This window comes from Danio aesculapii, chromosome 14, assembly GCF_903798145.1.
Source record: "Danio aesculapii chromosome 14, fDanAes4.1, whole genome shotgun sequence".
NCBI lineage: Eukaryota > Metazoa > Chordata > Actinopteri > Cypriniformes > Danionidae > Danio > Danio aesculapii.
In genome coordinates, this window is record NC_079448.1 from 33,041,987 (window position 1) to 33,065,676 (window position 23,690).

At 37.3% G+C, this 23,690-nt stretch overlaps 2 protein-coding genes across 8 annotated transcripts in view; both read right to left on the reverse strand.

Moving 5' to 3' along the window:
- Positions 1-1,953: 1,953 nt before the first annotated feature.
- On the reverse strand, positions 1,954-9,747 carry rap2c (RAP2C, member of RAS oncogene family). The gene is made up of 3 exons (XM_056471741.1): positions 8,849-9,747; positions 5,673-5,977; positions 1,954-2,660 (listed from the first exon to the last, which is right to left on the reverse strand). The coding sequence occupies exons 1-2, from the start codon at positions 9,119-9,121 to the stop codon at positions 5,699-5,701; spliced, it is 552 nt and encodes a 183-aa protein (XP_056327716.1). The 5' UTR covers positions 9,122-9,747; the 3' UTR covers positions 1,954-2,660; positions 5,673-5,698.
- A 2,845-nt stretch (positions 9,748-12,592) lies between these two features.
- The window catches only part of mbnl3 (muscleblind-like splicing regulator 3), an 85,361-nt gene continuing 74,263 nt past the window's right edge, over positions 12,593-23,690 (reverse strand). For 4 of the 7 annotated variants that reach the window (XM_056471740.1, XM_056471733.1, XM_056471735.1 and 1 more), the window contains 2 exons: positions 22,954-23,048; positions 19,058-19,165 (listed from right to left, as the gene is read on the reverse strand). In XM_056471740.1, coding sequence (XP_056327715.1) covers positions 19,148-19,165; positions 22,954-23,048 — 113 coding nt within the window. In that variant the 3' untranslated portion in view covers positions 19,058-19,147. Of the gene's footprint in view, positions 19,169-22,953; positions 23,049-23,690 lie in introns of all 7 variants that reach the window. The other 3 variants (XM_056471737.1, XM_056471739.1, XM_056471738.1) reach the window with 3 other exon arrangements.

Below are 23,690 nucleotides of genomic sequence, written 5' to 3' on the forward strand. Positions count from 1 at the left end.
TTAGATGAGATTTTACCTACAAATATATTACCTATATTTTATGTACAGATGAAGTCAGAATTATTAACCCCATTTATTTTTTCCCCTAATTTCTGTTAAACGAAGAGAAGATTTTTCAACACATTTCTAAACATAATAGTTTTAATAACTCATTTCTAATAACTGATTTATTTTATCTTTGTCATGATGACAGTAAATAATATTTTACTAGATATTTTTCAAGACACTTCTATACAGCTTAAAGTGACATTTAAAGGCTTAACTAGGTTAATCAGGTTAACTAGGCAGGTTAGGGTAATTAGGCAAGTTATTGTATAGCGATGGTTTGTTCTGTAGACCATCGAAAAAAATTATAGCTCAAAGGGGCTAATAATTTTGACCTTAAAATGTTTTAAAAAAAATTAAAAACTGCTTTTATTCTAGCCAAATTAAAACAAATAAGGCTTTCCCTAGAAGAAAAAATATTATCAGAAATACTGTGAAAATTTCCTTGCTGTTAAACATAATTTGGAAAACATTAAAAAAAAAAAATATATATATATATATATATTAAAATGGGGGGCTAATAATTCTGACTTCAACTGTATGTATCCATATATGGCTGTATATGAACACACACGCACACACACATGGTTGAAAAAATGTAGTGTTTTTTGAATTTTGATGTTGCCATATATCAGCTTTTCAATATGGGAACATGCAGTGAGAAACACTTTTGTTAACTTGACTATTTTTTAACAGTAAACCTACAATATGATTGAATGCATAAACATTTAGTTGAGTGATTCCACTGTCTGTGCTATTCCTGCTATGCTTATGTATAAACCATAAAGAAACCTGTATCACATATTTTAAACAACAATAATGAATGATTGTTTATTGAAATGAAGTGTATCTTGTGTGCTGGTAATCTAAAGTAATGTTCCTGTAGTATGTAAACAGTATATATGATAAAAGAATTGTGAACCAATGATCATGCAAATGCAAGACTTCTCTAAAGAAATGAATGCAACATGCAGAGTTTTGAACACTGGAGAGTTTGTGTTAAAAGTAGAGACTGTTAAGAGTTTTGAAAATTGACATCAGGATTCTGAAATTTGTAGCAAAACAAATGTAAAAAACTAATATATTCTCTAAATTTATGGCAGCCTGCATAGTGAACTCTGACGGACTCTTCAAAGGACATTTAGAAAGGACTCCTGAAGGCAGACACACGATACAGTCACAGGCCTTTGACTTAAAAGTGCTTTCTGTCAAATCACTGTCACAGACACCTGACCAAGCCCTGCAGATGGTCATCATTCCAGCAGGTTTTCCCATCTTCACACAGCAAGGTGCAGCTGTTTGGGTAGATATTACAATCCTCTGCAATTTTACCAGACAGCTAAAGGATTAATCCTGGTGGTTTATAGTGTTGTCTTTTTTGTATCTAGTTATTTAACTGAAATATTTCTCTCTTAGCTATGTCAAATATGCATGACAACTTATTGCATTAGGCTTACATATTTAGTCCATGACAAACATAAAATGTGTCGCAGTTGGAAAAGACCCACACGCAAACAGTCTCCTTCTTCAGGCTCATCACGAGATCCTCACATTTCATTTCTGCCACAATAAGACAGATTGTTGGGGACTGATAATGGCTGATTTCCAGGCAACTTAAAGGTCATAATCAAAAGCCTATTGTGAGGTATTGCATGCATCAATTTGAGTTCTTAGTTGTTTCGGTCTCAAAAATGTCATCGATTACCAACTTTGGCAGTTACACATGTTATGTGCTTAAGAGTATTAAGAGCTAGGAGTTATATTCACATAACTGCGATCGATAGACCATTATAAGTTTCACAGAAGCAGCTCTGGAAATGTGTGCTAAAAAAGATAATATATATCATGCTGGGAACAAACTGTTCTTAAAAAACATTGCAAGATAACAAAAAAGACTGACAACATGGGTTTCAGACTGTAATCATTTAAGGCATCATCAATGCTGTACTTCAGAAACAATGCATACTGTAGTCACAAAAAGCCAAAACAGCCAACAGAATATAAAAATGCAATAGTTACCTATCTTGGTAATTAAAGACTTTAATAAATAGAGTATTAGGAGAGAAAGCATACATACCAGTAGTTAAAAAAAAATCAAAAAGGGGAGGAGAAAAAAGAAAGAAAAGAAATGTTAGATAGTGAGGTCTCCAACCTGCATAATGGCTGTTACAGCTTAATAATTAGATATCAAACTTAATATGTTAAAAGAAATAACAGGGAACATTTTCGCAACGGAGCATCTCCAGGGGTATTACAGCCCTGAGCTGACCTGCTCGTCATAACCCTTTTCCCTATTTAAGAAAAATAGCTATTAATAGCCCTGTCACAGATATCCCCATTCCCAAAAGTTTGCTGTGCTCCAATTCGCAGACTTGACTTGTTTCCAGGTAACCAAAACATAACTTGAAGATATAGTGTATGTGCTCTACAATCCAGACCCTTGGTGGATTTGAGTTTTGAAGACCCTGCGATGACTGATTTGTCCGGCCATCAAAGCCGAGCCTCGGCCAGATGTCTTTAGTGTCAGAGTTGAAGGGGCTCAGTGGCACAGGTGTGGCTCAGAGGGTCAAACGGTCAGAAACTGGGTCAAGAGAGTGGCCGTCTGGATCTTGTGTCTGGGAAAGACAGAAAGGAGCAAATCGTGGATACTAGGCATTTACTATATATAGAGTTAAGGTCTGAAATATTAGCCAGTTTATTTTTTCCCCCAATTTATATTTAATGGAGAGATTTTTTTTCAACACATTTCTAAATATAATAGTTTTAATAACTCATCTCTAATAATGGATCTATTTTATCTTTTCCATGATGACAGTAAATAATAGTTGACTAGATATTTTTCAAGACAGTAGTATTTAGCTTAAAGGGCAATTTAAAGGTTTAACTAGGTTGATTAGATGGGTTAGGGTAATTAGGCACATCATTGTATAATGATGGTTTGTTCTGTAGACTATCGAGAAAGAAATTAGCTTGAAGGGGCTAACAATTTTGACCTTAAAATGGCTTTTTAAAAAAATGTCTTGCTCTGTTAAATATCATTGGGAAATAAAAAACAAGGAGGCTAATAATTCTGACTTCAACTGTAGATGACTTTTCAAGTAAGATCATTTTCAGTTGGCACAACATCTGAAAGAGACAGGAAATAAAATGGTTTACATAAAGACACCAGTGAAACGGCACATCTGGGTTATCCTAAAATTCCCCGGAAAGCCATTTCCTGTTTTGTGACACCACTTTCCATGCAGGATGTTCGGTTTTCCTTTTACTTTAAAAGGATTGTCCCTGTTCTCATGCTTCTTCAGAAAGAGCAGCTCTTCATGCTTCATCTTGCTGATACTGAGATTAAACCGTTTTATACACACACACACAGCATTCTTGGTGACTTCCAGTAACAAAACAGCAGCCTAGAACTTCTGTCCTGATAATTTAAATATAAATAATTAAATGAATAAATAAATGCGTGTATGTAAAAAAATTATATTTTTACACTCAACTATGAAAAGAATTAAGAAATTTCTAAATTTCTCTGAATGAACTTTACTACATGTTTTGTCAAAAAAATATATATATTGGATTCATTCAAGATCTGATAACATTTCTTCCAAATTGCAAATAAAAATAGTAATTTAGTTTCCAATGATCAAATAAATAGTCATTTATAGGGCTGTGCGATTAATTGAAATCGCATCGAAATCACGATTTGGACATACACGATTTACACGTTTACTCTGAGGATGATAACCTAACAAAACATTGCTGCAGTTCCCATACAAGTTTTATGTATGGAGAGAATTAAAAAGCACTGGGTGTTCGGGTGTGTTGTGATTGTCATAGGTAACTGAAATGTGTATATTCCATACAAAGTATGAAGCTGATCAGTCAGTGCTTGCTACGTGACTTGCGGTGCCGCTTTCTGAAAAGTTCAATTTAAAGTTTGTCTGAAAAGAGATGTTTTCAGCTGGGTGCAACTGGAATATGCACGCGTACATGCCGCTTTTAATATGTGCACGCAATCCACTGTCCACGCCTCTATTGGAAATACTGGACTTGTGCGTGCAAAAGACGCAATATGTGAACGGCCTATTTCACGGCAGCGTCACAAAGAGGTCTATGGGTTTCTGCAGATATCATGATGTCAAATTTAAGACTTAAGACCATTAAGTATTAAATTTAAGACCTATATCACAATATCAAAAACACGCATACACAAAGAGAAAAATGCAAAAATCACAAAATTCATGGTAAAATAAATGTATTCGAATTGAACAGTACTAAAGACAGGTTAGATGCACCATTGAACTACAGAAAAAACAAACATCTTAAGGTTGATTTATACTTTGGCCTGGTGCCGCATCGCGCACCTCACAAAACAGATGAGGCTTTTATACTTGACACGTTCAACATTGAGATGACAGGGGGCGGTCAACAAGATGACAACAGACAGCAAAATCAGACGGATAAACAGAGAAGTAGAACGTTTCCAGAACTAGGTGATATTTTATTTTTTTTTATCATTTATTATAATGATTAAAAAGATTTCTATAACCATTCTTTTTTTAAATCAAACTTTGATGCATCACTTGCTTTTGTTCATATCTCGGATAGTTCTGACAGCCAAAATCCAGAAAAAAAATTTCTGCCAGCCGAAATCATGTCACGCGCACCCAAAGCGAACCTCCGCAAACACAACGATGATGTCACATTCGCCGCGCGCACGGAGTTCAATAACAGAAAGCTCATTGGCTATAGCATGTTAGTCTCATTTGTAGTTGTAATACTGCAAATTACATTAGGACTAGTGAAATAAAGAACTACAACACCACGAAACCCAAGCAACAACAACAAAAATGAATTTAAATGAGCATTACATGTAGCGTTACATGGACATTGGAAAAATAAGAACGGTGCAAAAATATTTAAGACCTGGAACAGCGAATTTAAGACTTTTTAAGGCCTAAAATTTCGATTTTTAAATTTTATACTTTAAGATCTACGCCTGACAAAACAAATCTGTGAACACACACGCAACTACTTCTGATATTTGGGCAAGCAGAACATTGGAGGCTTACTTGAGTTTGACGATACGCGCCCTCACACATACACATACATTTGTTTTGCCATAGGTCTCTTCTAGAGATAATGTGTTACAGCTTTACCAGGTGTTTTTATTTCATGTCGGTTTTAGAGACATGTTACAGGTCTTTTATAAAGATCTAATTGTTTTCTTTTGAAATATGTTGGAGATTAACACTGAATCTATTGTTGCAGATTCTACTAATATCTATTTAGTCTGTGACAAAATCGTGATTGATATCGAAATAGCACTATTGTTCAAGAAAATCGTAATGGTTTCATTTGCTCATATCGTACAGCCCAAGTCATTTACAACACTTTTTTTAAATAATTTTTTTAGAAAGTGACAATTGGTCAGAGCAACAAATGCTTTATTTTGTAGTGTTTGAAATCTGTCCAAAAAATAAAAAATAATACTAGTATTCAACATTTGCAGTAGACCAAACCCTTCATCAAAATTGTCCTAAAACTATTAAAAACACCCATTCTTGTCTTAGGACTGAAATGTGAGCGGTCGAAAAAAGCGTGATTGATTTGCTTTTGAATTCTGGTACCTGGAGTGAAAGTAAGGCCGGGACGTTCACTGCACGACGCAGGCGGTGCAGCACTGCTCTTGCTTCTCGGGCAAAGTGGTGTAGTTCATCTGCCTTACAATTTCAGCAAACAGCTCATCCACCATGCTCTTGCTCTTTGCCGAGGTCTCTATGAAGGGGCAGCCCCACTCCTGTGCAAGAGCCCGACCATCAGAACCAGCAACCTCCCGCTCAGACTCCAGGTCCACCTTATTCCCCACCAAGATCAGAGGCACCTTCTCAAAGCGCTTCACACGAACAATCTGGTCCCGCATTGGTCTGATGTCCTGCAGACGCACAGAGATAAGAGTGTGTTCATGATTTATCAAAAATATAGTTTTTATATATATATATATATATATATATATATATATATATATATATATATATATATATATATATATATATATATATATATATATATATATGTATATATATAAAAGATAACTAAATATCTAAATGAAGTCAATTTACCGCTAATTTAACACCCTTAGGTCTAGTTTCACAGACAGGGCTTAGACTAAGCCAGGATTAGGCCATAGATCAAGAAGAACATTCAAGATTTGTTTTTATATATCTGCCTTCGGACAAAAAAACATTACTGGAGTCCATCCTAAGATAAAACAAAGGCACTTAAATGTTTTAAAATCAGTCAGTGCACGTTTCTTTTAGTTGAAACAACTCAGACTAGCATTTTAGTCTGCCTTAAGACTGTGAAACCGGATGTTAGAGTCCCAATGAAATTAATGTCAATTAAACTAGCGACAGATCTTTGGCAATTTGCTGTACATCTGAGCGTAACGTATTAAAAAGGATATCTGTAGGGCAGGGAATAGTGAGGTGTTGAAAAGTATTTAAGTTGGCCCCTGTCTAAGATCAGCAGCTCACTGTTTATTTTGATGTATTACATGATAATTTTTGCCCCTCCTCTTGTTAGCCACACACATTTCTTGTACTGACTTGCTGCTTTGACATGTGCCTGCCATCATTCACGTGACGATTCTCACTTGCTATTGGTTGCATCATGGACATACACATGTGGGTTAATGGGTACAATTAAAAATGTTGAATGCTTAATTTTAGGTTTTATTAGTTATATGGCACACAATTTTGAGTATGATTTTTTAATATATATATACATTTAGTTTTGGATACACGTTTAAGTATGTATTAGTGTTGGATATTTTTACATTAAGGTTATTATAATAATAAAAAAACAATGTACAATGGTGGTAATTTGATTTATGGTGCTAGGAATGACAAAACAAATTGAGTAAATCTAAATGATTGGTCTCAATTAACATACCTGGTATTTTTATATAATTTTATTTTTATGCTTTAGTCTAGTTATATTTGTGCACACTGCACAGCTGCATGAACTGAAATTCCTAACACTAGCATGGACTTGTTTAACCTCAGTGTGTCACTTGCTGAGAAGATTTCGCAATGAAACAATAAAATAAAAAAAATGAATTGAAGCTTGCAGAAGTGTTCTAAACAGCCTATGGGTATTTGTTTGTGACAGAGTAAAAAATAGTTTTTGAAATGTTTTGCATACATATGACACCATTGTCAAAACTATCCTTTTACACAAGAGGTGTCAAACTCAGTTCCTGAAAAGCCACATCCATGCAGAGTATAGTTCCAGCACACTTACCTGTAGGTTTTAAACAAGCCTGAATTACTCAATTAATTTGATAAGGTGTGCATAATTACACCACAGCCATACCACCCTGCAGCCCAAACCCTGTTACTCACTGAAGCAAGCAGGGCTGAGCCTGGATGGGAGACTACATGGGAAAACTAGGTTGCTGCTCAACCTGCAGTCTGTGCGAGTCCTAATGCCCCAGTAAAGTGAAGTGAGGGGCGACTTTCGGATGAGACATTAAACTGAGGTCCTGACTTTCTGTGGTCATTAAAAATCTGGGTTTTCTGTGAAACTAGATGTTAAGAGTTGCAATGAAATAATGTAAATTAAAGTAGCGACAGATTAAAAATCCCATGGCACTCCACCAATAGCTGGTGTGTGGTGAGCGCACTGGCGTTATTGTCCTGTGGCTGCAGATGCATCAGCCAAGTGGATACTGCACACTGGTGTTGGTGTGGACAGACCCTCCAAATGCTTGTGAAGCACTTTGGGTGTATGGCCATACACGATAAATGCGTTATAGAAATACACATTACATTACATAAAAGGAAAACATTGCAAAGCCGCAGCCCTCCAGGAACACTGTGGTTAACACAGATCTGTGTAATTGACAAAAACACTGTATTGTTCAAGTCAGGCCAGTAGATAGCGAAGTCACTGTGCAAAGGACACAAACTACATCTGTGCGCACTGTGAGTACTGTGGTCCACCATTGTTGTTTTGGGTATTGCTGAATGTGCTAGATGTCTTTTTCAACAAAATTGTGGTTTTGCAGTTTACATTGACTCAATTATGAGCATTTTCAAAAAATAAACCAAAAGCTGCACTTTAAAACATATTTGCCAAGTTTAATTTGAACATTTTCAGGTGTCAATGGAGCTGTCATGTAAATAAGAAGCCAAAGTGCAGAATTTTGTTTTATTTTTATAGTTGAAAACTAATGACTTGAGCAGTTTGTCATTTATTAGTTTGTAGACTGAGGTAAAATTGAAGTTGATTTGTTTACAACAAGTCAAGTTGGACAAGTTTCATTTAATGCTACTTTACTGGTTGTATAAACTAATTTTGCTTTCAAACTGTCTGGTTAACAATGGAAAAAAAATCTTTTCATCAGGATCCCATCCAATGTTTTGCTTTGCTCTTTTTTTCCCCCCTCAAATAAATTATTTATGCCCCTCATGTGAACACCGTACCTGCTTTGTAAGATAGATAAGTTGAATAATTAATGAGAAAACACACAGAACTATAAAGAGTGGTGTGTGTGAGATCACCAAGGTTGAGAATAGTGCATCTGTAACCTGTTGCATATCAGCCATGAACTATTTTGAAATGCACAACTTACGATTATATGCCAGCTACAGTATATCTGAAGTGTTTGGTGAATCACAGAAGTTCTCTTGCTAAAGTTATCATCTGGCCTCAATTGTGCTGTTACGGCAATAAAATGTATAACAATGGCCTAATCTAAACCTCAAAAGCCCATTAGCTGTACTAACACTGTAGTACTCACCTGAAATGACTGCTGATTGACAAGGCTGTAGACTAAAATGAAGCCTTGCCCGTTTTTAATGTACAGATCTCGCATAGACGCAAACTGCTCGGTCCCGGCGGTGTCCAGGATCTCCAGCACTGAGGGGGACGAATCCACCTCGATCTCCTTCCTATAGAAGTCCTCGATGGTCGGGTCATATTTCTCGATAAATGTCCCGGTCACAAACTGGACCGTGAGTGCGGACTTGCCCACGCCGCCGCTGCCCAGCACAACCACCTTATACTCCTTCATTTGGTCTGATCCACGCTTAAGCTACAGCTAACTTTATCAGCTCAACGCCGGCCATAAAAACATAAAAATACCACAGCACGTCTTATCGAGGCCTTTAATGATCAAAACAACACCAGAGGAGCACTTTTCACGGGTTCGAGGAAATCAAAGCAGAGATTCAACAGAGGATACTGCTTTTTCTGGGTGAATATCTAGCTAAATCCACAACGCCCCTCCATCTGCACTCTATCTCCATCGGGATCCGTTCGTCCGAGAGTTTGTTAGCCACACAGGCGGTATAAAACACAAGTATTGTGTGTAGTCGTGTCCATGTTTGGCGTCCGTGTGAATGGAGCGCTACATGACTAGCTTTAGCTGGCTAGTGCTTCAGAAGGAGAGCGAGGCTGAACTCGCACACAAACGGCCCTTTCCTGCTTTAATATGCGACGGATGTACGTTAGTCACCGGGTTTTTTCCCTCTGAGATGATCAACTCATACACTCTGTCTCGGAATCCTGCATCGCCTTCCCTTCTTGTGTGTCTTTCCACCGGCCCGCCTCTGCATATCGGCCCCAGACAGAAGCAGAAGCAGCGGCCCCGCAGCGAGCTCCTCTCGCACACTGGCGTCAACGGCTCATCCGAGTCGAATCTTTTTTGGGAATCGGTTGAATCAATGGTTCTCCAGTCATTTTTGAACCTTCTGTTTCGGACATGCTCAATTCGAACACTAAAAGCATTTAAAACAAGCGTTTTATGAATCAAAAAGTAACAGCAGAAATGTAAAAAAGTAAAATAAAAATAAATATAAAACGTGAATAATAATAATAGTGTAATATGTTACTTAATTGTATAACAATTTTGTCAACAGGTTGATTATTTATATATATCAGCAACCAGCATATGGCGGAATAGCATAATCATTAAAGGTTTGTTTCTAAAAAAAAAAAAAAGACAAATAGCCCACTTACTTTTAACTCAAACCCATAGATATATCCTGAAAAAAATTAAGTGACTAACACACATAAATACACTTATTGGGAAAAAAGTTTTCAGAACATGTACAGCCATTGCGTACAGCACGTCAGCCAGACACGACGTTGTGACACAATTACGTTATGACGCAAGGGATTGCAAAACCGATTCTTTAAAACGAACTGTTCAAAAGAACCGATTCGCGGAAATAAGGCGGACCCGCTGAGGACGCGCCTTATACTCTCCAATAAACATCCGCCAGAAATCACAGTGCTATCACAAAAATGTTAAAGAAAAAACTATGAGCAATGCTGAAAGAATTTGTGATGTTTTTGCAACGGCAGATGCACATCAATTCTTAGCAGAATCAACAAATTAGTTATGAAATAGGCCGAACTACTTTCACAGTGTCTTTGAAAGTTGATTCAGACTGGGCGTGATTTTGGAAAAAAACTTTTAAAATTATAGGCGTGTCACCACCCCTAACTGAAGCCTCATTTCTGTATGATTATAAAATATTATTATTATTTGTAACAAAAAGTTTTTATGCGTGTGTTTAATTGTAACCCTTTAACTACCCCACTAAGAAATAATTTTAACTCCTAATGTCGCTAGTTAACACACTCAGTACATTTTTTCCCAACACATCCCATAATTTCTAAAATATCAACCTCTACCAAATGGTTGATATGTCGGTTTATGGTAAAAGTACCGGAACGAGTATATGAAAAATCTGAAAATATGAAGTTTAAGACCAATTTATTTAAAAAAACAATCAAAAAGAAAACATTTTTGAATGCTAAATCATCTTTATTTTTTGAAGAATGCCATAAAATATATTAGACTGTCATTTAGCATGTTTTATTGTTTTTTTTTACAATAAAACCAAAATCAAGTGTAGTATGTATGTTTGAAACCAACAATGCTGTATAGTTTAAACCATTATTTAAAACAGTCAAGATATGGTCAACCATTTGGTAGAGCAGACAGTTAAAGAGTTAAACAGTCAATGTATCAGACACAGAGATCATCAACAACCAAATAATGAAAAATTTTGTTATGCACAAAAAAAAAAATCGGTAAGCAAATCAAGTTCTTTGATAGTGCCTAGTGTGTTTTAAACATTGAGAGAGGTCAAAAGCAGGCAATTTAAAGGAATAGTTAACCCAAGAGGGTGACACAGTGGCTCAGTGGTTAGAACTGTCACCTCACAGCAAGAGGTTCACTGGTTCGAGTCCCAGCTGGGTCAGTTGAAATTTCTGTGTGGAGTTTGCATGTTCGTCCCGTGTTTGCGTGGGTTTCCTCCGGGTGCTCCGGTTTCCCCCACAGTCCAAAGACATGGTATAGGTGAATTGAATAAACTAAGTTGTGTGTGAATAAGTGTGTACCCTGCAGGCACAGGACATTAACATGACGTCATATTGACATTGTACCCCGACGTACTCCAACGTCATGGGGACATTGGATTTTGTTTGGAAATGAAAATCGGGTTGACGTCAGAACACAACCTCAGGCTAACGTTAAAGTCCAATGTCCAATCTAAAGATCAACCAAATATCAATGTCTAATAATGTTACACCTTGACTCTGTGTGGACGTTACCACTATGACATCTATCAGACGTTGGATTTTGGTCCCTTTCCAAAACAACCTAAAATCTTCCAAATATCAACGTAATTTGACGTCGTTATTGGATGTCAAAATAACGTTGGCCTTAGACGCTGACTAGACATGGAATTTTGGTCACCCAACATGATGACTTAAATGTAACCTAATATTAATTAACGCCTTATGATGTTGTGTGCCTACTGGGTATGGACATTTCCCAATACTGGGTTGCAGCTGGAAGGGCATCGCTGTGTAAAACACAAGTTAGCGGTACATTCGGCTGTGGCAACCCCAGATGAATAAAGGGACCAAGATGAAGAAAATGAATAAGTTTCCTCAAGAAAGAAAACTGCTGTTATTTTACTTCAGCAGAACATTAAATTAAATCAACTGAAATGGTGGTCTTTGGTGATTCATAATTTGCAAGTCAACAGCTATCAGCAATCCGAGAGTCAAAAAGGCAAAACTTAATTAATATTCTAGACTCTGTAAGACAAACTGCAGTCTTGTGACTGGAAATGACTGGTCTGTGCATGAAACTGAACAGTGTTTTCAACAACACTGCTTTTAATTCACGGCCTCTGCCTTCAGCTAAAACCTTCATGGGTTGTCATGGGTTGAAAAAGACCCCATCTTGAAGACCTGGGCTGATTAACAGCACATTTTAAATTGTATGTGAATTATCCCTTTAAAACAGCTTTAATAATGTGTCATGAACTCACCTTGGGTGTCCTTGTGAGCACAGTCAAAAGTCAAAACCAATGGTCTTATCTTACCGTACAGTGTTTTGAATAGTTTTGTACAGGTAAGCGAATTAACTTAGGACACGCTAATTCTTAAATCCAATTATTTGTTTTGTTGTCGTCTCTCTAGGGAAAGAGCACACACACACACAGCAAACACAGCCCAACGATGCCTTTTAAGTGCTTTATTAAAATGTCAACCAAAAAGAACAGAAGTCTAAAGTATGTATATATTCAATACATTTATATATCGCAAAGGGATTGACAAGAAGCACAGTTCTTGAAGCACATACAAGCACGAGAAGCTAAATAGAAAGAGAAGCATTTCATATAAAGAGTCAAAGCATTCAGTTTTATCTTGTCCTACAGTGGGAGAGAGAGGAATCTATTACATATGGCTTTGAAACAATGTAGACATTCTTTGAACGGTTTCACACACACAATAGCATTTACACAGGCATCAGCACTGGCCACCGAACGTCAGCCGATGGATGCCTTTAAAGGGACGTAACCTCCGCATCAACGAGCAATTTCGTTTGAAACTATACAGCTTTGTACAACATTAATGTGATGCTCCGGTCTCGGTGATAGTTCTACGTTAACACGAACCATTGACGTTAGTGTTCCGGTCACAGGTACTGTATGACGACAGCGTGACTAAATGCAGGGCACAGTTAGGTGGAACTAGGCTAACCTCAATGGCTTTCTTTACAGGACCAGTCCTTTCACATCACACCCAATGTTTAGGCACAGGATAATGGACAGCAGAAGAGTGTTAGTCGATTTTCTCTGTCAAGCACAGTGGTAAAAGGAGCGTCCCATGTCTTTGGGACCCTTAGTCTATGCTAAGTCCTAAGTGCTACCTCAGCTTTACAGTCAAAAGGCTGAGGACCATATTCGATTGGTCCAAAGGTGCGTCTATATGCAAGAACCTACAACAGACTCAGTCTCTCCCTCACTATTAGGGCAAGTGCCATGGCAACAAAATTATTGGCTTCCAAAGCAACTGTAGAGCACAGAATGTACAAGTTTTCTTCAACAGAGGGTTGTTTTTATTCTGGTGATTTCATGTGGGATTTTGAAGCAATTTGGATTGAGGAAATCCTGTGAGATTTTTCAGCATTATTTGTTGTTCTTGGTGAATGCACAAGAATGGAAAACGTCCGTCAACAACCAAACCAAACCAAACCAAACGGAAAACTGAAATTAGGCATTTTGATTAAGCTGCTTCCCAGCTGTGGTCTGATCCTGAGGTGAACTGCCCTCCTGGTCTTCCTGTAGGGGAGCGAAGCCGTGTTTTTCACCGCACCCAATGGGATTACACAGAAAACAAAACTGTGAGCCTGAAACTCACACGATGTCGAGGTAAAAGAGAAACAAGTTGGCCATTCTTTGGTTTCTGGACACAATCGCACCTCAGGATCAGATGTGAGCGGGTGCAGTGCTCAGCTCAGCTCCACGCGCTTTTGTAAGCTATGCAAAACTGCAAAGTCTGATTTGACATCATTATCTCCGCAAAATGCAATATCATGCCATACGATGAGAGCAAACAGAACAGACGACAAATTCCTTGACACCCGGGCAAAACAGCATCTACCTCCTTGACGAGCCTTTAAAAGAATAGCTGTTTACCTGTATTCCGAACAATACAGACATTTGATTTGATTCTGCTCTTCTACATATATATTTACTCATCTATGTATATTCAAAATAAATTCTGAATATTTTGACTCAGTTATGTACATAAGTGCAAACAAGGTGAATAACACACATTCGTACACCAATGGGGTGACGAGAGTCACCAGGTCCCAGCACAGCTGGGGTGCAGTCTAGGTGGGCCAAAGGGGGACACAGACTTAAATCAGGGGCTCACCATGGCTGATAACGTCCCGTTTCTGACATCACAGGGCTGCGTTATTTATAAAAACCCTTTTTTTTCTTTTCTTTTTTGGAACGCACCATTGTGAATGCTTCGCCAGCCCTTTCTGAACCAAACATGAGACTAGAATGTCTCGTTCCTCTAAATTGAGCCATCAGATTGGTTCAAAAGCTCAGATGCTGCTTACGTAAATATCTAGTTCTTATCTAAAAGTGATCAGCAACCCCAATAGAAAAATAATAATTATTAAAACTGAAATAACGTATGATATCTCCAAAGGGCCTTTGGACATAAAGTATCTCACAAGTCTTTATATATATATATATATGTACGTACGTATCTATATCTTTTTTTTTTTTTACAAAATAGTCAATCATCTCTTTTTTCCAACACAACTTAGGAACACATTCCCTTTCTGAATAAGTTAACGTTGTACATTATTTCACTTAAAGTGTGAAAAAATTCACAATTAACATATACAAAGGTAGCCATGTTGTAGTTTTGTTGCCATAGCAACAAGAACTTACTATCATAGGTAACAATGAATCTATCATTGTAATACATACAAATGTGTATATTGATATATAGATATATAGATTAAGTACTTTTTTAAATCTTAAACCACTAACTGCACAAACTATGATGTAGATTATTCAGATTATTTAAATTTCATGCGATGACAGACTTTACGATGAAAGGTAAGTAACCAAGTAGCGCTAATGTTCAAATTCAAACTACTGTTGACAGCTGTGTCAGACAGACTGTAACATGACTGAAGTCGTGAGGATATAGTTAAAACAAGTACCGTTACAAAGGTCATTAATGTGGCTTGATAAAAACTAGAATGACGATGATGCATTTGTAATACATACACATAGATTATTCTAGCTAACTACTTAATGCAGGTATGCACACTTCTTAAAAAGTGAGTTCTTAAAATGCTAAAGCCCCCGACGAGGCACATCATTTTTTCTTTATCAAGTATTTTGTTAATTCCAGCTGGATTTCAGTTGGAGAAGGCATAATTCTTTATATGAGAGAAAGAGAGAGAGAAAGAGAAAGAGAGAGAGAAAGAAAGAGAGAGCTTCTACAACCTTGGCTGGGCAATGGAACTTAATTACAAAACACAATCCAACACAGCAATAAACATCATTAGAGATCATCCTAAAGAAATCCACACATTTCTGCCCCAGTATTTCTTAAAACAATCTTAAAACACATGAACATTATACAGAGATGTTTACAATACAGATATTTCAGTTATAACACAGTATAATATCATCTTGCTCTAGTTTTGTGTACTTTCACACCACCGTTGTATGATATTTCACTTGTGTTTGGGCTAGATAGCGTGTGCTAATCAGCATAAAAAGTTGATTTATATTTTTTAAAGTCTGGTTATCACGTAGGAAAATCTTTATGGCTCTCTTTTGGGGTTATGCTGCTGAAATAACACCTCTATCCCAAAGGAGATAACAGTTAAAAGTAGGGTCTTTGAGATAAGTGACGATAAACTCTCTTATTTTTCTTTTTCGTCTGTTTTTGTACATCAACAGTGGATGGCATTGGGAGGCTTTCACTTCCTTGATATGTTGAGAAAGGTTGTAGTTTCGTTCGAGAGAAATGGTGAGTCAGGCATCCAAAACCTCTCGTGACATTCTCTCTGTCTTAAATGTCACATTCATATATGCATGTAAAAGGCCCATGAGGGGCGGTAATGTCTTGTAAAATGAAGCTTTGGCTGATGAGGGCATTTTCTAAGTACCCAGTCTGAAAATAATCAATTTCTTTCTCTCTTTTTTTTTCATTAACTGTAATGTCTACACAAGAGCCGCCGCTTTTAGCTCACAGTCCAAACGAGAATATTGTCACACGGTCTTCTACGCCCTTGCATTTTAGAGTCTGCCGACTTCTTGAAAATAAGGACACAGTCAGTGATTTAAACCTGTTCACACTCTAAACACGAACACAACAAACATATAGAAACATCTTAAATAGTCTCAACTCAATAAGCCAAGTCAAAACGGGCAAAAGAAACTCCGACACAAGCCTAATGGATTGCAGGCCTCTGTGTATTATCTGTCTAGCACACATTTCATGGACAAATTATCAATAATATATTACATCTATAATCTAATAGAGCTTTTGGTTGGCGAGGACTGGAGCTCTATTAGCGTCCGCTGATGCAGTAATAAAAACATCTGCTGAAAACCACCCTTCTGTCAGCTTGCCCAACTGCAGGACTTCCCTAATGAATGGTAGCGATAACCGAGATGTTTCAAAACAAAGCTTGCTTGACTGGGTTTACATTAGTTGCTTGGGTGGGCTCATTTTGCAATATTGCAATTTAAATCCATCTGGCTCGTGACCTTGGCCTGGCTGCGCAGTCTGAGATCTCTAGTGATTGGCACAGGGTGACCTGTCTGAGAGTCATTGGCACAAAAGCAGTGCACTTGACATGTCTGTGCGGGGGGGCACACATGGTGCTCAATGCAGCAAACTAATGGGAAAGATGCTGGAAATTCAAGTCTGTCTTCTCGAAAGGGCTTTTACATATCTCCTTTATGTATCTGAGGGTGTAAACAGCTAAGCATGCGGTTGGAATTGATTAAGGAATTCGTTTGGCATCTTTGATAAGGGATATTATAGTACTATGGGATGCACCAAAGATGGCAGAACAAAAAGTGGAGACGAACAGACTGTCACACAGCAGGTGGGGCAGAGCATGGATTTTGGCAGAGACCGTCCAGCCATCAGAAGGGGTTTGTCTACAAGAGATAGACTTGGTAATAGGGTGAATCTGCAAGTGAATGTTGAGATTCACACCAAAATGGGAACAAGGAACATTACATTTTGCGTAAAGAAAATGAAGTATTTAAATTGTGACGTCACGTCTGCATGCTTTAGTTTTGGTTTTAATTTTGTGATGATGTTCATCCTCAATGATTTCACTAGCACAACAAAATAATGTATTGTAGTAGTTACATGCACTGCTTGGCCAACAGAACAGTCATTTGGATTTAAGGAAGCAAACACTTAAAAGTTTACTACTGGATTGCAGCCAGGGATCCTGTTTATCGAGATTTTAAATGTAGTAAATTCTGACAAACACATATTTGTGAGGTACCATGTCACAGTTTACATTTACATTGGTTATTTAATAGCTGAAATGGGCTTTACCCATGAAAATGATTAATCATTTCAATAAAGATCCAATCATAGACTCTTATATTGTTGCGTACTTAAATCCTTTTTGGTCAGACAGTATATTTCTCCCTGTGATTAATAAAATTCATATTATTTTTGTTTAAAATCTGCATAAATTAAACAAGAACAAGTATAAATACTTGACAAATCACACTCAGTTAAGTATTGCACATTACAGTTTTGAAAATCAGCATTTGTTTTGCATATTGGTAATGGCGATCTGAGTTGATGTGCTTAACTGTTCAAAGCAAAATATAATGTACTAGTTCTTTTGAGTTATGACTTGAGATTTAATTAGATTCACCCATTAACCATAAATATGTGCTAAAAATCTAAAACTTGAGTAAACGTCAATGAATATGGTAAAATCCAGGACATCATACGATTATACGAAATAAAAAGACTATTTCACAAAGTCCAGCTGGAACACAAAAAGTCCAGTTCAAATCTTTCTCGATGTGACATTTTATACATCCAGAAGGCCTGCAATCAGACCTTACACTGAAGTGTGCGTCAACAAGAAGTACTCATATTAAGTCTGCTTAAGGCAGTTCTATTTTTAAAACGGAGGTATGAGTATGTGAACCAATCTTCTGTCTCAATGTGGATCTTGAAATACATGGTGAGATACTCCAGGCATGAATATTAACACTTATCTCAGTAGACCAGTTTTAGCCTTTTGTACAGTGGTTAAATGAATAATACTCTTTCATGAGACCAAGGAAAACCAGTCACACACATCTCTAAATAGACAACACAATGATCCTGAAAGGCTACACAGGTATACTTTCCTAGTCTATGATCAAATGTAAGTCATAAGAATCGTGGGGGAGGGAAAAGACGTCCACACACTTGTAACTCAAAGGCACAAACAGCAACATTCTGAAAACCTCTTAACGAAAAATCGGTATCACGAACAGATTATCTTACAAAAAAAGCATGAATCATTTTCAAATAACCGTTAGTTTTCTACATATCGAAATGTAAACATGAAATAAAACGTGCCACGTTCATTAATTAGAAGTCAAAGTGAAAGAGATCACCACCACCACCACCACCACATCTATGTAAAATAGCATTAGCTCTCACACACATTCTACGAAGGAAAAAAACAAACAAACATTCTGTCTGCTGATGATCTGCATCGGCTCCACCTCTTACCGTACCTCGAATAAGCCGGCATCTAATGTTCGCCTCCAGAGAATTCCTCCTTCTCTTTTAATTGGTTTGCATGTATTCGTATGGCTGTGAGTTACGAGAGTGCTCCGTCTCCTGATTCAGCATCTTCAACATCTCCTTGTATCCAGATGGCATGCTTCCTTAAACAGTTGTAGGTCCGAGCTTAAGTATTGCCTGTTTGTTTCGAGATCAACTTTGTTGACGTCAAATGAAGTGGGCATCTCTGATATGAGGATGAATGTATTGCCCGTTAAGGACGTACTGATTAGGCACACGTTTGTTGCATTCATTTTTCTGTTATGTTTGGGAGTATGATGCGTGAGCGATGGGCCTGATTAGGTTGTGGGATTGCGGGAGAGGCTTACTGGATTCAGTGTCATGGGTGCGGCCACCAGGAGTTTGGGTACGGGACAGAAATGGGCCTCCATTGGGACGCACTGAAGGTCGATGGGGTCGGCACTCAGTACCTCGGCGGCGTCTACTGGAAGACAGGTACAAACACAGCCCACAGATAAGGACGTGAACCATTTATGGCCGAACATGCAATATGCAAAGTGAACGCAGTCAGTTTTGATCTCATCTACTCCAACATCAAATCATTTCCAAAATGAGAAAGAGAATTACAAGAGAGTGAATAAATATTGCGACATACTGCATCGGTTATCTGCAATTCTGTGTGTGTAATTTTGCAAGACGTGTTTCAGCATAAAAGCAAGCCAAGCAGGAAATGAGCGCTGACACCTCAGGTCTGCGCCGCATTATTGGTCTATACCTGTACTTTAAAATTAACATTAGATTCTGAACTAGAGCTGAAAAACAATAAGCCTTTTGGCAGCTAAGTCAAACAACAATGCTGCTACTTAAGTAATAAATAGGTAAGCAAAGATGCCTTCTGCACACTAGAATAACACTGCTGGATACATTAACTATATATGAATTATCTGTTTCCTCATCCTATGTATTTTTAAGGTAACTGTAAGATTAAGGATAGACAATAATTTAGAGAACCTCCGACTGAAAATAGACACCCACATCCTATTGACAGAGAAATGCAGAGGACATGTATACCATCTCACTCTAATGTGAGCCACATAGACAACTTGCTCCAAATGCAAAATTCTCAAAACATGGTGAAAGGGGAAGACGATGAACTTGACAATGAGCTTTTGCACTTAAAGAGATGCTTCATTCGAAAATGAAAATTTTGTCATTTACTCACTGAAATGTTGTTTCAAACCAGTAAGATTTTATTTTTTTCCTCTTCACTCCTCACAGTAAAACAGTTTACAATAAACTTCATCACTGTACCTTAAAATTAGTCTATATGACTTGAATTGGACTTAAAGGCTGCTGAAACCAAGCAAGTTAATTAAGGCTACGTTTACACGACAACAATGTAGCAAAAAAAAAAAATTTCCATTGCGTGTTCTAATACGATCTGCATATACAGATATCCACAAGACTGGCCAAAATGCAGGCCAGTATTTAGTGCAGTCACCTTTTTAGTTAACAGTACCTGTAGGGAAGTGACATGTGCTGTCGGTGGCTCGACACTCATGTCTATTTGCCGTTTGTTTAAGACGGCATGTCAGGATTTTGGAAAGAACAAAGCGATCCTGGATTAGCATTTATGTTGATCCTGGAACATAATTTTTGTTCGAAAACGTAATCCATACCTATTCCCTCTCCCTAAGCACAACCATAACTGTAAATTATTCCCAACATCAGAGTGGAATAATAGTTGAATTACAATCATATAGAAGTGTATAAACCTAACCGTAAGCCTAAACTTAACATAAACGTTAAACATATCCCTTAATTCTGATTGGCTGGTTGGATTGTTGTTCCAGGATCTAACATGGATGTTAATTCAGGACCATGTCCTATTTGGTGAAATCAGGTTATGGTGAGCAACAACACTACCACATGCTCTACCATTTTGTATGTTTGTGTTTGCTTTTAATCTACACTTCCCAAAACATGTACTATGCTTGATGTCATCACTTCCGTCATCATTTTCAAAGACTGTACTTTTCAGACGTTTTCACTGACATAACAATGGTGGCATTTTCAAAAACTCCACTTTGAAACCCGTTTTCAAATGAATGCGTTCTCAGTTCAAATAAACAATGCTGTTTTGTAAAAGAACAGGCAAATGTCATGCAAACAGCTCCTAAAACAAGTTTTAAGTGCCCCTATTATACTCTTTTAAAATGTGTATTTGGAGGTCTCTCAGCAGGCACACAACGTTATAAGACATTAAAATTAGGTTATTGATATTTGGTCATGACATCAGGTGATTTCAGAATTCAGAATTCAATGTCTAGCCAGCGTCTAAGGCAACATTAATTTGTCGTCCATTAACGACGTCAAATTATGTCAAATACTGACATTTATTCGTCAGGTATGGCTACCAAAATCCAACGCCTGATAGATATAGTGATAATGTCCACACAACTTGAAGCTGTAACATCATTAGACGTTGATATTTGGTTGATTTTAGGTTGGATGCTGGATATGGATATTGGCCCGATGTCCACCCGATTTTCATTTCCAAACCAAACCCAACGTTCCCACAATGTTGGGGTACAATGTCAATCTGACATCATATTGAGCTTCTGTGCCTGCTGGGCTCTTTCAATAAGTATATGTATCCAAAATATACATTTCATATCACCTCAAATGATGTGAAGAAGATTCATTCTTTCTTAACCCCTCCTTTCCATGAGCCAGCTCAGCTCTGATTCATCAGATGGCCCTGTCTACTGTGATTTGTGTATTGTTTACAGTTTATATTGAAAACTAAATAGCAATTACCATCTGAATTGAATTTCTGAAGGTTTTCTCAGTCCTCAGTGACTGTACAGTCTGTGGAACACTAACAATGCTGCTGATTTTATCCTATCAGTTCAAGCCTGAGTCTGATAATAAAAATCAGTACTAGTAGATCAACCTGAATCTTCAACACAAGAATGATTAGAGTAGGACTTTTCTCTGTGATAAGTTTTATTTAGTTTGTGCTAAATAATTTGAACTGTGTAATTCCCCTACAGCAACATAACAAGAGAACAATAGCCAATCACGTATGGACAATTACTGTAGATGTGTTTAGTTTAGTTACAGACTAAAAAAACAGATGTGTTGAATGCGCACACTCATTCGTGCTAATTCTCTCATCATAATCAAAACGCAAGTATGATGTAAGATTCATTTTGCAGCTTTAATTATAACAGTTGTTTTTTTGTGGTTTGTCTTTTCACTGAATGCTTCTTCTCGGCATATCATTGACTACATGAACAAGCTACACTGTTTGAGGGTCAAAGTAGATGTTAACTGGCAGTTAATGAAAACCACATGCTGGTATTACGCAAATGTTACGGATCTACATAACTAATTTTAGCAGTTTCTTTTCAGTGACAGTAACTTGCAAACCATTTGCATTCATAAACAGCTAAATTATGCACTGTATGAAATGTAATACTGAAAAAAGCACAACAGGCCACTTTAATAACAAATCTAATTCCACGAGAGAATAGGTCTACATTATAACATTGACATATCGGAGTAATTACATCACTGTAATTAATTTGAGAGATTGTTTTATTTTTATTTTCAGCTACTGAAGGATAAAGCAGCCAATCATAATATCTCATCCTGCTTTAAATACCCAGACTATTTTAAAATATTAGCTATTCTATAACTTTAAAGACTTGATTATAATTATATAGGACACTTTTTCTTGAGTATTTTACATATTTAGTTCTAAACGTGGTCACTGTGACCTGCTGCTGTATGGAAAATCTGTCTAATGATTCATCACTAGTGTAAGAAAAAACAACAGCTTACAGGTTTGGAACAACATGATGGAAATCAATGACAGAAATTTCATCTTTAACCAAATCATCCTTTAAATGCAACCATTTGCTCTCTAACACACACAGTGAAGACACTGAAACAGACAGACAGAGATGTGAACACACACAGACACATGGTGGAACTGGGACATTGTGCTAAAGAGGTAAAAGAGGCACCTCACTGGTCCACAGAGAACTCAAAGACTCAAGATCAGCCATTTTGCATCAGAAAACATTTTGTTGTCACTCAGATCACACTAGCGCACACTATATATATATATATATATATATATATATATATATATATATATATATATATATATATATATATGAATTAAAACATTATTGTCTATGGACCAGAGTCGGCAGCCCTACAGCTGTAAAAAGGAGAGGCCAAAATGAAGGGGCAAACCTGGTTGGAGGTGGCTGATTCAGCAAAAGGAACATTGGTGACTGGGGTCGTAGCCGACGAAACAGTGGAAGTGGTGGCACCGTGCATCATGGGAACTTTTTTCAGGCGAGTCAGACAAGAAACAAGGGAAGGGGGAAGGTGGAGGGGAGGAGGAATGTTATGAGTACCATGACCATAATATGCCAGAGGAACAGGCTGAGTCATGGCAACTACGTCTTCATGTACCGCAAAGATGATGTTTTCACTCCAGAACAAACATGCAAACTTAAAAACACCTTTTGTTTCATTAGGTTTCAGCTGAGAGAGTTTTATCCCATCGTGGATACATTTAGATAAAACTATTGAGCATCCTCTAATGGGCGAAAATCAAAACGTGGCCCTCATCAAAATCAAATTCATTTGGGACACACTGAAATATTTTGATGGGGGCCAGATAATGGATAAACACATACACGTGGAGAAAGCAGGGAATGTAAATATGCAGTTCGTTCCTGTTCAGACATCACCTTAACATAATATGACACTTTACTTCTTTACTTTCAGTTCGAGTTGACCTTGCATTTCATTTTGGAATATCTTTAAATAGGTCAAAGACGGGTTTTCGTGCATCAAAACAAGCCTAAAACACCTTTAAATCTATAAGAAAGGTGTACTGTTTAAATTAATTTACAGTTGTAAGCTGAGAAAATATTATATGCTATTCCTTTTTAAGCTAATGAAGGACTAATGAGACATTC